The following is a 14,500-nucleotide window of genomic DNA, read 5'->3' as shown; positions in this document are numbered from 1 at the left end:
TTTGTATACCTTTTTCAAAAATTTAGCTTGTACCGCTGCCTATGATTTTAAGAGATCAGGTCGTATCCATCTTTTCCCTGCTTTTTTTCCACCAGTACTCTAATCGTCTCTTGCTGATCTCTACGGCTGATCTGTTTATGTTTCCTTCCACTTTAAACCCAAGCGCTTCTGGGAGTTGCACGTTACCTACGGTTCTCGCTGGGTGGATCCCGTCGCATTCCATTAGGATGTGCTGAGTGGTCTCTGGATCTTTACTGCAGCATACACATATCTCATCTAGTTTCGAATATTTGTTCCGATATGTTTTCGTCCTTAGGCAACCGGCTCGAGCCTCAAATAGCAAGGCACTGCCCTTTGTGTTATCGTACAGATTTTCCCTTCTAATTTCTTTCTTCTCATTCTCATCCGCGCCACCTAGCGGTACGCCACCTAGCGGCGACAGGGGCGCTCTCCCGGATATGAGCCCTCTTGGTACTCGCCTGCCTGTTAATTTTTTATTCCCGTGCATGACATTGTTAGTTCGTTGTGTTGACGCAGAGCGCTGTCTGCGATAAGACCGCCACATATCTGGCTTGATAGCAGTATCGGAGCAATCACTGCGACCTTTGTCGACTGGTGTGCCAGTGGGTAGATAAGTTTCACGAAGCGCTGCGACGATTTTTTTACGCGACGTTTACTGGCGCACTTTGGTTGGCAGCATCTTGGTCCAATGAGTGTTGCTGCTTCTGCGTCTTGAGAGAAAGGGTAGGGAGGTGTTTCACTGTCATCAAAAATAAAGAAAAAGCGGATGCATAGAAAATTTTCTTTCACACATAGGCGCATCTTCGCATCAGTCGCTGAAAACGTAGTAGACTTGCTTCAGGCCACGTGGTGATTGCCTATTTGGAAAGATGCCGCTGCGTGTTCCACTTGACGAAAGAAGGCACATTGTGCGTTTATTTATAGAGGGAATACCTCAGCGCGAAATCTGCCGCCGAACCAACAGGAGCCGGACTGCCGTGAATAGGATTATTCAAGCTTTCCGCGACGATGACACATTCACAGATATGGAGCGCAGTGGGCGTCCAAGGGCCACGACTGAGGAAGAGGACCGCCTGATTACGGCCGCCATCGTGGCTGATCCTTTTTAAAGTGCAGAGGATATCCGAGAAGCGCTCTCGCTCACGGTATCGTCTGAGACTGTAAGAAGAAGGCTGAGTGAGCTTGGCCTGCAGTCTTTCGTAGCAGCACAGAAGCCCTGCCTCTCAGACAGCCAGCTACAAGAACGACTCATATTCGCTACAGCAATGAAAGATTGGACAACAGAGAAATGGGGCGATGTCATCTTTAGCGACGAGTCAACTTTTTCCACGCGCTGGGACCAACGGAAGCGGGTTTGGCGTCCACTAAACAGCAGGTGTGTTTACAGTGTATTGGCAGTTAATTCACGAAGCTAATTCTGCATCACAACATTATTCACGTAAAATGAGCTTTTGGACATTACGAGATTTTTCTGTAGTGGTATTATGTTGAAAACATTAACGATTGTTTCATAGTACTACTTACTCTGAAGCTAATTAAAAGCTGCCAGTGGGTCTTTCAGTACTATCTAATGATGTTTGCACGTTTTCTATTGCAACTCTATAACAGCATTATAAAGTTCATACGCAAGAGGAATCACAACATTTTTAGACGCGCCGCTGGAACCCAATTGTATGCTATTTCTTGCAGATATCTGCCTAATTACACACAGAGTGTTCTATCCAGTGGACGGTGTTCCGTGAGCGTGTGGGGAGCAATCAGCAAAGATGGCCTTGGTCCCCTTGTGCGTCTGAAAGGGCCCTTCACTGCGTCACGGTACTGCGACGTCATCACTAGACACCTCGTTCCGTATGCGCTGGACGGTCCCTTCAGCGACGGCTGCTATTTTTTTCAACACGACCGCAGCCCGATCCATAAAGCACGTATCGTCCAGTCATTGCTAGAAGAACATGCTGTTTGCCAGCTTGAGTGGCCTCCATGTGGCGCCGACTTGAATCCCATAGAAAATGTCTGGGGCATGTTGAAGAAACGGCTGTCCACACGAGCCAACCGCGGCCGCACTGCCGATACGCTGTGGCAAGCGATCGCACAAGAATGGGAAAGCCTGCGCGGTCGACCGGAGATTACTGAATCTTTGTACGAGTCGTTGCCCACACGCATCAATAAGGTGCTAGAAAACGGCGGACATTTCACTTCCTACTAGATCATTGAGAGACCTATGTTTCATGACACTTCTGTAAATGTCTTGTGAATAAATTCATCCCCTTCAGACACGAATTATGATGCACTGTCTGCAAATGCGTCAAATGCGCATGGCATCATTTCAAGACGCTCACTATTACATTCCAAGAAAGAAGACGAAGCAATGTGCTGTTTTGTGCGAGTTTCAGTAAAAAAAAATAATTAGCGTATAACTCATTATCTAATTATTCTGAAATCCGTCAGCTTAAATGCTTGCATAAAAAGAATCAACTATTAGGCCCGAAACGCATGCACACTTGCTTTTTCGGTTGTATTCGTGTCGACCGGAGAAAAAAAATACTCTTGACGTTGGTCTTGGAACGCGGCACGTCGAACGATTGTCTAACATGGTAGTGTCTCCAGCAAAGTGATCATCTGCAGCAATACGCAGGACAATGAAGTTAACGGACCGCTAGTTGTCCCATCAGGAAGCGGACACGAATGTGCACACTGAGTTTTAGGTCGTTTGAAGAAACACGTGGCGTGGGACGCGCCTCCGAAGTTCGAGTCCCCAAACGAGGACGCCGTGTCGCAAAGGGTTATAAAAAGAGTCATCGCACCCGATTATTTCTTATTTTTCTAAATGTAACCACTATAGCAGCGCGGTGGTTCGGGCTTTGCGCAGCAAAACCTGGGCGCAGGCGATCAAATCCCGGCCGCTACTGTCACTTAGCGATGGGGGAGGAACGGAAAAATTCTACCTACTGACTAAGCATCTGTGTCCCATGGCTGCCTCACCGCTCACTCACGCACTCACGAAAAAAAAAAAAAAACAGCGTGGCTACGCGAAAATAGAACTGATAACAGCCGAAGAATACGCTGTCTGATTACTTGTACTGATATTCTGCTCTCAAAATATAAGCAAGCAGCCCTGGCTAACAAAGAGCGCGTCACGTTGAAAGAGATAGGTAGAAAATATTTGCGCACAGTGCGAAAATAGACAGGCCATAGATTTAAGGAGGGATGCGTCTTCAACGTAGCGCTGCTGTCGATAGCTGGTGACGTAGCGGAAGTGTCGCGAAGAGGCTCTTGGCCACGCGCTCGCGTGGTCCGCAAACTTTTGTGGTTGACTGTACCTTCGCCCGCTGCGGCGTATGGGCTCGCTGCCAGCGTTTTGACAGCCGTTGTCTGCAGTCATTCAGTGTGATCTATTCGTGTTTGTTTGTGCGCGCTCACACCACGCTTGTTCATTCAGTTAGTAATAGTCGGGCCACATTTTCCAACGCACGCTACACATGCAATGCTGCCCGGATCGGCAGTGCAGCGCTACAGGTGTGTCCCTTCGCACGCGCTGCCCACGGGAAGCGCTTCTCATCAACACCACCGTTTCACACGCGCCTTCTCGTGGTCATCGAGTCTCTCTTCATGTCGGTCTACTTACGCCGCAGCACACCTGCTTACTTAACCAGCTCATGTTTACTATAATTCATCTTGCTACCAAAGCCGCTCACCTTACTTCGTATGACATTGCTGTGTTGCTATCGCATTCATTGCTTCGCCCTTAGGGCGAAACTGTGACATTTTTTTTATGACCTGAAGTAAAATTGTGAAGCATGCAAAATTGACATCGATAGTCTATCTTTTACTGGTATGCGGTGCTCTCAAGTGCGTTTTCAATTGATTATGTCTGCATACCGTATTCTGCAATTGTTGTTGGACTGCGCTTTGTCATACTTTAGTTGCCACCGTGATCGTTTTTCACCTTCACAATGAAGTTGCTGACACGCCTGTCTACCTCTTGCTCGCTGCCAGAGCCTAGCTGTCGCTTCTTTTGTACGGGCGGGCGGTTTTTGTTCCTAGAAATCGTACTCGACAGCGCTATATTTCGGGTGCGAAAACACGCAAAAGCTAACATCATGGGAGTGGCATCGCGTATTTCAATATGGGCCGCGGACTTTTTTGAATACATGATACGTCGCAAAGCCTAAAAACTTAGAAATTTGGCACAATTCATCTTAACTAAACAGCAAACCAAGTGCACTATAAAAATTATTTTGAATGACTACAGTCATTTGCAAGCAATATTCTGCTACTGAGATCAGTTTGGTATATGGCACTCTCTCTATTAGGTTTGGGGATCATTATAGCATTACTGCCGGTCGCGTAAGCTAATAGACCTGGTCTTAGCAATTTGCTCTTTACGTCTTCTATATCGAATGCCGTGGGCTGCTTAAAGCACAGAACGTTTTCATGGGATCTTTAGAAAACATAATTACGGTGCTCGACACGGCTCAGAAATTATGGATTCGAAGAAATGGACTGAGACGGAATGCATACTTTCATTTGGTAACACAATAATGATAGTTAGCGGACAACATAATTGAAATTAAAAGCTGGTAAAAGCAGATTGAATGCCATGGGCTGCTTAAAGCACAAAACGTTTTCATGGGATCTTTAGAAAACATAATTACGGTGCTGACACACGGCTCAGAAATTATGGATTCGAAGAAATGGACTGAAACGGAATGCATACTTTCATTTGGTAACACAATAATGATAGTTAGCGGACAACATAATTGAAAGTAAAAGCTGGTTTACCAAGCAACTGTAATTTTTCGCTCCAAAGTGCATTTCTTCACGTGCAGAAAATAAAAACACATACGGTCAGATTCTAGGATGTGTATTGAACGCTTGTTTGAACGATATAACAGTTATGTTACCCCGTGCTCACATATATCCGCCATGAGTTACATTACATCTAGAGTGGTAATAATTGCGGCATCCCTTATCACAATTGTTTTTTTTTTGTCATGCGCTCCACATAAACGTATTTACTTTACAGTTTTTTGCGTTCTTATATTACCAGCCGGGAGCAAGTTGATGTGTGTGTGCGCTTACAAGACCTAAAATACCCATCTTTCAGGATTGTGCTTCTTTGTAAGTTCCAATGTCAGTTTAGTTCCTCCAGTCCGGCTGCTTCGGTTATTTACCGGGTAAATTCTCTGAACCCACTCAGAGGAAGACCATGACCTTAATGTCTAGCGTTATTATGAACACAAACTGCAAAAACTAGTCTGCTGTTACTGCTTGATGTGCAATAAGGCATATTACGCTGAAGCTATGTGATCATGCTTAATGTGGTTGGTCTATTGTATTTATTTTATTGGTATAATTTTCAAAAAGATCACTTAAAGAGGACTTAAAGAGAAGTTCAGAAAGGCCCTTCCAGAAGAATTTTACAAGATAGCTTCACAATTACTCGCAGCATCAGCTAAGATGTGCAGGACTGCTTAAAATATTACTACGTCACAGTGTGGCGACACCAGTTCATGCTGTGAACATCGCTGCGCAGAAGCCATAACTCGCGAACGGGCATTTCTTTATTAGACGTGCTAGCAAAGTTCGTGCACCACGCTGCACAGAAGCTCGCGATCACTTTTGAGCGCGAACACTATGCGGCTTGCACATTAGGCACGTACTTGGCACAACAATCGCCGCCGAAACCCATGCGTGAAACATCTATCGAGATGTACGTACTCGTGAGTTCTCGAAGCGGAGGCAGAAACGTGTGAACTACCGCGCAACCAACATGTTCGCCTGTTCTTCGCAGGTACCTCTGCCCATTCCGAGCTCACCGCAGTCATTCGCGATGCAAGACACGTTCACTCCAAAGCACAGTTTTCGTTACTGCAGCCAACAGGCGCCACGACTTGGCGAGCTCCCTCCGGGCGAGTTTCGAGGCGCTCGAGAACGTGCGATGATTCGGTGACTGCAGTGTAAAAGGCATGTGTGAATGGCGACGCTCTTCGCAACAGTAGAATGAGTGGGTGGGGCGCGCGTTCATTTCCTCTTGTACGGAATGATTTCGCTGTCGGCCGCCTTCTTCATGTCTTGCTCGAGATCGGGCGTCGAGCTCCTGATGATGGAGATGATCTCGTCCCGGTACCCGAGCCGTATGCTGTTGAACTTGAACTCTTCGCCCAGGTTCACGACCTTGACCTGAGGCACCGTGAGCCGGAGCCGCAGCGTGACATTCATCTCCTTCCAGGGCTCCACGGCGATCTTCATGAGCAGATGCGGGTTGAGAAACACCCCGGTGGCGCGCACGTTTCTCGGCGGGTACGTCGAGTGCTTCAGCGTGCCCGTGACGTCGACGCGCAGCTCCTTGGTGGTCAGGTTGCAGCGGATCGTGATGCCGGTGGCGAGCGCGTGCTCCTCGTGCGCGCAGTTGCCGTCGCGTTCCAGCTTGTTGTAGCCGGTGATGAAGATGTCGCCGAAGTAGGCCCAGATCTCGGGCCTGCCGGCCACCGTCTTGTTGTAGCTGTCCTTGGGCCTGTACGGCGTCTGGATTTGTTGGCCCAGTTCGCTGAGGACCACGTCCACGTAGTCGTTCACCTCGTCCACCGTGGTGGCCGAACAGGCTGCGTGAAAATGGAAACATGTCAGGTATGCATGCAGTCGCTGGTTATAAATAAGAGGTCATAGTTAAGGCCCTTTCTTTGCTAGAATGTGCAGGTCCGCAGGACATTCCCTGTTTGACGTAACTCTGCGTTCATGAAGACCGCCTTCGGCCCTCTTCTTAACTGCTTTCACTGTTCTCAGGGTCTGTGTCTTCGACCTTTGGAAGCGCAGAACATGCACGCACGTGGCTATACTGTCGCGTTTTATTTAACTACAGCATGTTACTCTCAACGAGTGCCGTAAAGCAAGCCTTAGAGGAAAGGTAAAGGAACACGTATGAATCAATTTTGTAAGTACGGCAATACAGAGGTAGAGACATCATTTGATTGGTGTTGGATCATTCTACCTGACCATACCCCTGACGTGATACTCCAGATGAGAAGGAGTAAGTAAGAGCAAGCAACAACAACGAGGTGAGCTTGGTTCCATTGTGTTTTCGTCCCCTGGCGTCAAACGTTCTCGGCGATGCTACTTTCTTTTGCTGGGTCGCCATTTCATGAAGTCACCCTTCTACCTTGCACATGTAGGTAGCGGAAGCTGTCCTGTCCTGCGTCACTATATTACCCGCTTATCTCACAGGCCCAACTCTTGATAAGAAAGTAATTTTGTTTACACTGGTTAAAAAGATCATTGATGATCACGTGCCTTTGAATTCCAATCATTCGGTCTACACGAAATGCTTTTATGAAGCGATCTGGAGAAAACCGGTTGTTAATTGGTGTCACAATAATGCATCTGCATGCTTGTCTTGAACCACAGAGGCAGGTGTAAAATTTATCCCATACAGAGATACCAGCCTTACCAACGGAGACGTACCGATGGCTTTGAGTGCGCCGGTATTTATAGTAGGCTTTACTGCTTAATCATTGCCTTATCGTGAGTCTAAATCATGATTCATTATATACACTTGAAGACTGCTGCACCCTAAAGGACCCTAATAAAGTTTCTCATCCATCCACCCATCTCCTGGTAACGAAGTAAAAAATTCTTACTGAATAAAACTGTTTCTTTACAACAACGTGTTGCAATGATTGAATGCTTTCGTGTAGGCATTCAGCAAAACTGAAGCCAAATAATATATAACAATCCATAAATCTATTTTAAACCAAACGATATAAAGTTTAATTATTCACCACCATTTCCATGGTGGTTAAATACACTCAGCTGGTACCGTCTATAACAATCCAACTTTCCTGTGCAATCAATCAATTATCTGCGCAATCAAATAGGCTAAGGAGCTCATCGGAATGTATGCACTGCGGTGACAGCAAACGACGGCCTTAGATGCATTTAATCTCGCGTAACAAGCCCACTGGATCTCGTCTGTTTTAAACTCCCGCATTGCGTGAGTTCCCGAACAGTTTGTGCGTTTTTCTTTCGTATCGAAACGAAAGTATTTACGCAACTATGCTCTTTATCAACAGAATACGGGTTACGGTGCCTGCGACCAGCACGCAGACTACAAGCTGTTCAAGGGAGTTGTGTTATGCCATACGTTCCAACACCCGGGCAATGAAAAATATACTCTCGTATTCACCAACCAGAGGTCTGGAGTGTTAGGAGTACAACGGCAACCCCAGCACATAGCCGAAAGGCTTTATATGGGGAAGGTGCGGCGTGGCCTGTACACTTTTGACAGAGGCCATACGTACTTATACACGAATGCGAATACAAGATTGTGTAATAGCATTTACACAAATGTAATGCTTGTTTTTCGCCTGTACACTTTTGACACAGGCCATACGTACTTATACACGAATGCGAATACAAGATTGTGTAATAGCATTTACACAAATGTAATGCTTGTTTCTCATCGCGCACAACCTGTCAAAGAATGAAAATAATGTATTGCTACAGTTAGTAGCCGAAAAGGCTCTAACTTCACTGATGCGCATCTCTACGTAAAAGCTCCCCCAGCACTTACATTAGCGACTTATGTTCAAAGAAGCGGTGGTAAAATGAGCCAGGAATTTCGGCTTCCGGGAATAGTCGCATTTTGAATCCCCGTAATCGAATTAAAGAAGCTGCATCAGTAACGTTCTTCGCAAAGCGACCGTTTTTGAAGTGTTTCGGATGGCTCCTGCTTCTCCTGCTCGTATCACACAGTGCCTATTTTAGTTTAAATAAAGCATATAATTATAAGCAGGCTTTGGCAACACCCAAGCAGGGTGTGAAATGAATTCATTGCATTTACATGCTATTTAACCCGTGTGCATTTTCGAGCATTCCCCGAAAGTTCACGCTAACGAATTTTCGAAGTAACTAAAACGGCACATTTTGTCGAATGTTAGCCTTTGATTTGTGATAACAGCTTGGCTTCTTGCTTCTCCATGTTTCGCGGGTTTCGTTTTCCACTTCATGTTCCGGCAATTGGTACAATGAAATTGTTCCTTCATATTATTGCTTTCCTCTCACAGACACAAAATACAAAAACGATACAAAAAATACGAAATGAAAGCGACGTGACACAGGCAGCGGTAGTCCAAGTGAGCGCGTTAAGAAAATACGAGGACTGGCGCCGTATCAGTAGATTGCCATCTGTGTAAAATGACGGATATTGTCCTCTACTTACTACCTTCAGTATATCATAAAAAAATTATCTGCGCTTCCTGCCAATAACAACGTTTGTCTCGCTCAAATAAGTGCATGATGCTTGGAGTCACGGAAAATGTGTTAGGGCCCTGATTTCCCCAGGCGGTCCTATATTTGGAATTCACACGCGAGATCTTATACACATTTTGAGAACGAACAACCAGCATCTCGAATAGAAATAAAGTTTGTCCATTATAAGTAAATCTGTTGAGAAGCTTATTTTTATCTCCATCGTCTTTTTACGTTCCTTCTCCAGTTCCCTTGACGTGAGGTATAGCAAACCGGAAGGTATTCTAACACTCCTGCCTTGTTTTTCTAGTGCGCAGCCGCGCAGTTTCCAAGAGCCTAGTGGTGAAATTGGACTTACCCGAGGCGAAGGCAGCAATAAGTATCAAAGGCAGCATTTCCTGAAAAAATAAAAGAGCAATATTAGAATTCGAAGTTACCAAATTTCATTCTTGTCTTGCCTTTACCAATCTAGAGAAAGATACAGACCGATTATTTTACGCGTAATAGAGGTCCGGTCATGCGCCTAGCCATCACCTACATACGACAGGGGTGTCTCATAAAATAACCCATACAGACCTAATACAAACGCACACAATATGCACAAGTAAACAAGCCAAAGCGCACATGATAACGCGTAACTATAGATTGCTGTAATTCTCGAGGCTATGCTCCATGCTATGATTTTCTCTTTAGGTATCAATTTCGAATGAACTCGCATGAAAAACGCTGTATAATTTTTGGTCCATCTAACGCTCTTTCATTGAGCAATGGTAAGCGTGAGCTTTAATGTACTAGTTTTCTTTAATTCTTTTTATATTTTCAGTAAATCGGTTATGAAGCGGACTTCTCTATCGCCTACACCCTTAAGACACACTAAGATGGCTGTTAGAGATATTATTCAGTACACTGCAGTTCGCCACCTGCTGCGCAGAGAGAGGAAAATGATGCCAACCTCGGATTCTCAAAGGCCGCCTCTGTCGCTTGCCTCATATAGCACCGAGGCTAACTTATCATCGTCGAAAACGATTGCTGCCTCTTCGCAGTCTGCATATTATCAGGAGCGCTGACTAGCGACGCAATTAAATTCTCCCGCCCGCGACCTTTCACGTCACCTTCAATTCGTCATTCTCAATGCGAAGAGCATACGCTTTCAATGATAAACGTCTCACACAAAACCCGGACAGAATTACAATGAGCGCGCTGCGCCTTCAAGCGCGTTCGGCTGCGCAAGTTCTTGCAGGAAACTGCAGCGAAAGAGGTTTGTTTAGATCAGCCGTTGTCTTCCCAATCGAGCCTGTACGAAGACCGAAAGCTGACAGTCTAGGAGTCCTAAGCCGTCCAGCCCGTTGGGAATGGGATTCTGCCATTTCCTTAATAACCAACGTGCCATTCGCTGTCCTTGAATAACGATTAGACACAAAAAGTAACCTAACAAATTCCCGGCAGAAAGCACTCGCCTCCGGGTGCATGAACTGACTTCAAATAGGGGAATAGGGGTGTGTCTCGAGTCACGTACAGAGCGTATAATAAAGAAATCGCTTAACTTTTTCTCAAAGTTCTGGCGTTTTAACGCGCACCTTTCCTTTCCCTCTTCCATCACACTATGGCAATCTTTTTCTGAAAAAGATATTGCCGGTGTCATGAAACCTCGCATGCCTCTGCAAGGAAAACCTAGGAAAGAAGAGAAGATCTCGTCTAGCTTTTGAGAAATGCTACGTCAGTCGATTGCCATCCATAAATTTACCATAAAAATAAGCCGATATCCTTGAGCTACTGCGCACAGCCAAGAATGTCTTTGCGACACGCTGCACCGTGTCCGTTTTCAAATTGGATCGCCGTGACTCATAGGTGTAACCAGGGCTTCGCTTTGTCGAATAATTTAGGCGGCTCACAGGTAAGGGAGAATAACGAATGGGTTTGCCACGGAATAACCCCCCCCCCCCTCCCCCCCCCCCCCCCAAGAAAAAATACTACTAACGACTACTACAGTCTTCAGTAGCGAAAATGCAAAACTACCGGCACTGTCCTGATTACAACTAATTGTCGTGGAACGTGTCCCTTCAGCTACCAATTACTCGGTGTTAATGTGTACACGCTATATGCAGTTTAGTGTTATCCGGCGGACTAGGACTGTGTTGCCGGACAATATACCAAGCAGGTCACATTGTTTGGATGAAGCACAGGTCTCGTATTACTAGTGCCTCAGAGACCCTTGTTTTCGGATAAAACACGCTCGAAACACAAAGTCTGGTGATGTTATTAAGCTTTTCAAGAGTTTCTGATGGTGTCAATATATTCTCAAATAAAACACCACAAGTTTTCCCATGTACCTTTCTCCTCAAAAGTGATTTCTTTATTAAAAGCAAACTGGTCCGAAATTGAAGTACGGCACAGCCGTATGAAATACCAGTCACGATAAACTAGTACTTTCTCTCGAGCTTGTTCAGAATAAGTCAGTTATCGTTTTATTACAGAGGGTCGCGTAAAGCCACTGTTAAATCTCTAAATAGGCCCTTTTATGATTTATATCCGGTGAAATGATGTCAAACTTATGGAACGCCGTAACCGCATTCTATAAGTATCCTCATCATGCACCACTTCGCCATCAGTTCCTCCAAAGGCCTCATTGCGCGTCGCATCACGTCGGAAATTTACCGTCACGGGCTTTTCGTCTCGTCATGGAAAACAGTTTCTTTTATCTCAATCTCAGTCGCTTATTCGATGTGCTTACACTATTTAATTATCCATCCCACAAAATTATCTTTAGGTTTAATGGGCAAGTTCGAAGCAAGAATTTAGTTAATATTCTCTAAATAAGAATCAATTTGTTTGTGCTAGTTGCAGGTTTCGCCCATTCGCCTCTGGAATGCGTTACTCGGACCTGAAGACAAAAGGGAATGTTTAATTAAAAAATGTAAAATAGAGAGGCAATGTCATACGGAGTGACATACCTGCCTGAGTTGATTATCTGTTGGCTCCGCGAGCTTTATTCATGTTTTAAAAGAAAAGGCTATCATGGCTCTGAAATTCTTTAATTCTTTACGCGTGCCTTCAACTTTACGGGAACTAAAATTTGAAGATGCGGCATGCGTCCGTGACTCCGTCTGAAATTGCTAACCACCCTTATAATGGTCACAAACTACGCGTGGATCAAATCTCACGCAGTTACACAATACTTTAGCTGGCAGCCAGGTAACCGAAGCTTAGTGTTAGCAGCAAACAAGGGGGCAATTAACGCAAGCAGTAAACGTAAGAAGTAGTAAACGCATTAACAGTAAGCGTTAAGACAGTTTTCACGTTTCCTTCGCGTAAACAAATTGATTGTGCATTCCCATTTGAGCTGTCAACCCTTGGGCCTACGACGCGCTCGCTACAACGCTTCGACCGCGCCATATGGCAACAGTGTGAACGCCTTCATCACGCTACTTTCCGATCGTCCTCGCGTGACACGAGCCAGCATTCCGTACTGAATAAAACATATGAGGAGGTAGGACGGAGAGGTAGGTTCAACATAATTACGTAATGGAATTTTCTCCTGGCGCTCTTCGCTAGCCGAGCATATTTTTGCCCGCCTCCGAACGAGCGTTCTCTCAAGCCTGGACAGTCAGTTTCGCTATTACCAAGACAGTTCAGTATCAGTAACATCCTCTTGCCGTCCCTCTTTTTAGGACCTCATCTCGATCAACGATCAGTAATTTGTGGGTATATCATATGCATAAGATGGCTTCATAACCTTTTGACGCTGACACCCATTTTCTTTCTTTTATTTTTATTTATTTTTTGAAAAATCGTTTTCGCGTCCACCTTCGGTTACGGCTGGCTAGGATCTTTGGTCACATGATTATCCGAAACTCGAACGATGGTGGCATGAAGATAATCTCGCGATAAGCCTGACAAAATGCGCAGCAATGCTTCTACCGCGGCATTCACAAAAGCCGTTGCCTTTACACCCACACTCAGTTAACACAGGCTACAAGCTTTGATATTACGGTGAGCCGAAAATCTAACGACGACTTGAAGATAGTTCGTTCTCGCGGAAAGCCTCGAAAAACGTGCTTGAACGTATCCGTTGAAAAAAAAAAAAAAACACTCACGAAAGTGGTGTATCCGAACGCCAAACGATCGTGTGTCGGTGTCGAAGAGGTGCCGTCTAAAGACTCGCCTACACCTGCCGCTGGCTTCGAACACGTGTGCGGCGACAGTCGGGCCTCGTCGCCTCAGCCAGCCACGCTACGCCACATCTCGCGTCACATGCCAACCAATCAGGTTCCGGTTGGAAACCGTATTGCGAGCCAATCGAATCGGAAAAAAAGAAGAAAGAAAGGTAAAAAAAGAAAGTAATGTCGTTTCTTTCCACCTCCTTTCGTTCGCTCTTCTTTCTTTTTCTCCCTCAGTCTGGATGGACTGGATAAACTTTCTCGCGTACTTCTCGCGAGGTTCTCGAACAGGTGGAGTCGCCCCGCCGTTGCCGCGCAGGCAATCTGGTCGCGATCAGTTTAGGTGCCGTCTTCAAGGCCAGGTACGACGGCAGCAGCAAAGCCGGAGAAGGGGCTCCGAGGGGGTGATCGCTCTCGCTACTGTCCTTGCGCTGCCTCCCGCAGCGAGAGCGCGTCACTCTCAAAACATCCCTCAATTCCGTTATCGTGCGGTGAAATGAACCCGCGCTTTGCGGTGCGCGGCGAAAACAAGAAGACGAATAAATTCGTTCCACGCGTCCCCGCTCACGCAATGGGCGATGGTGGTGCTCAATCTTGAACAATTTCACTGTGAAGAAGCGATTCGAGAACGATACTAAAGTGAAGAAATCGTGTTTTCGCGGTTCTCCCAGCGGAGCTCTTACGAGGCTTACCTTGTAACCGACTCGACACGGCGGTAAGGGTTCTCGAATCGCGGGACGTTATGAAATTGTCTGGCTTTACGAAATCGCGCGCGTTTCTTATCTTGCCTGCTGGTGTACGGGATGCGTGCCTGGCGTTTTATTTTCGCGAATACTCGAAGAGGTTGCGTTGCGCCATTTCTTTTTTTTTTTTTGTCAAATTGATCAATTAACCACACTGCCATCGTTGATATACCGTCTTGCGGTAAAGTGGCTGCCTTGTACTTTCAAGGCACCATTTGATCGCACCTCTCATCCAGAAATTCGATGCCTAGAATTCATCCTAGGTTGAGCGAGGGATTGTTCCATAATAAACGCGGGCCTGGAGTGATGCAATTACTCTTTTAGAATGCGGGTTTT

At 45.8% G+C, this 14,500-nt stretch overlaps 1 protein-coding gene across 1 annotated transcript; it reads right to left on the bottom strand.

Annotated features, from left to right (window-relative positions):
• Nucleotides 1–5,379: 5,379 nt before the first annotated feature.
• LOC119455532 (uncharacterized) lies at nucleotides 5,380–13,757 on the bottom strand. Its single transcript, XM_037716935.2, has 3 exons — nucleotides 13,359–13,757; nucleotides 9,623–9,662; nucleotides 5,380–6,623 (listed from the first exon to the last, which is right to left on the bottom strand). Exons 2-3 carry the CDS (start codon nucleotides 9,657–9,659, stop codon nucleotides 6,043–6,045), a joined length of 618 nt encoding a protein of 205 aa, XP_037572863.1. The 5' UTR covers nucleotides 9,660–9,662; nucleotides 13,359–13,757; the 3' UTR covers nucleotides 5,380–6,042.
• Between the last annotated feature and the right edge of the window lie 743 nt (nucleotides 13,758–14,500).

This window comes from Dermacentor silvarum, chromosome 6, assembly GCF_013339745.2.
Source record: "Dermacentor silvarum isolate Dsil-2018 chromosome 6, BIME_Dsil_1.4, whole genome shotgun sequence".
Classification (NCBI taxonomy): domain Eukaryota; kingdom Metazoa; phylum Arthropoda; class Arachnida; order Ixodida; family Ixodidae; genus Dermacentor; species Dermacentor silvarum.
Note: the sequence above shows the minus strand (reverse complement) of the source record. Positions and strands in the feature narration are given on the sequence as shown.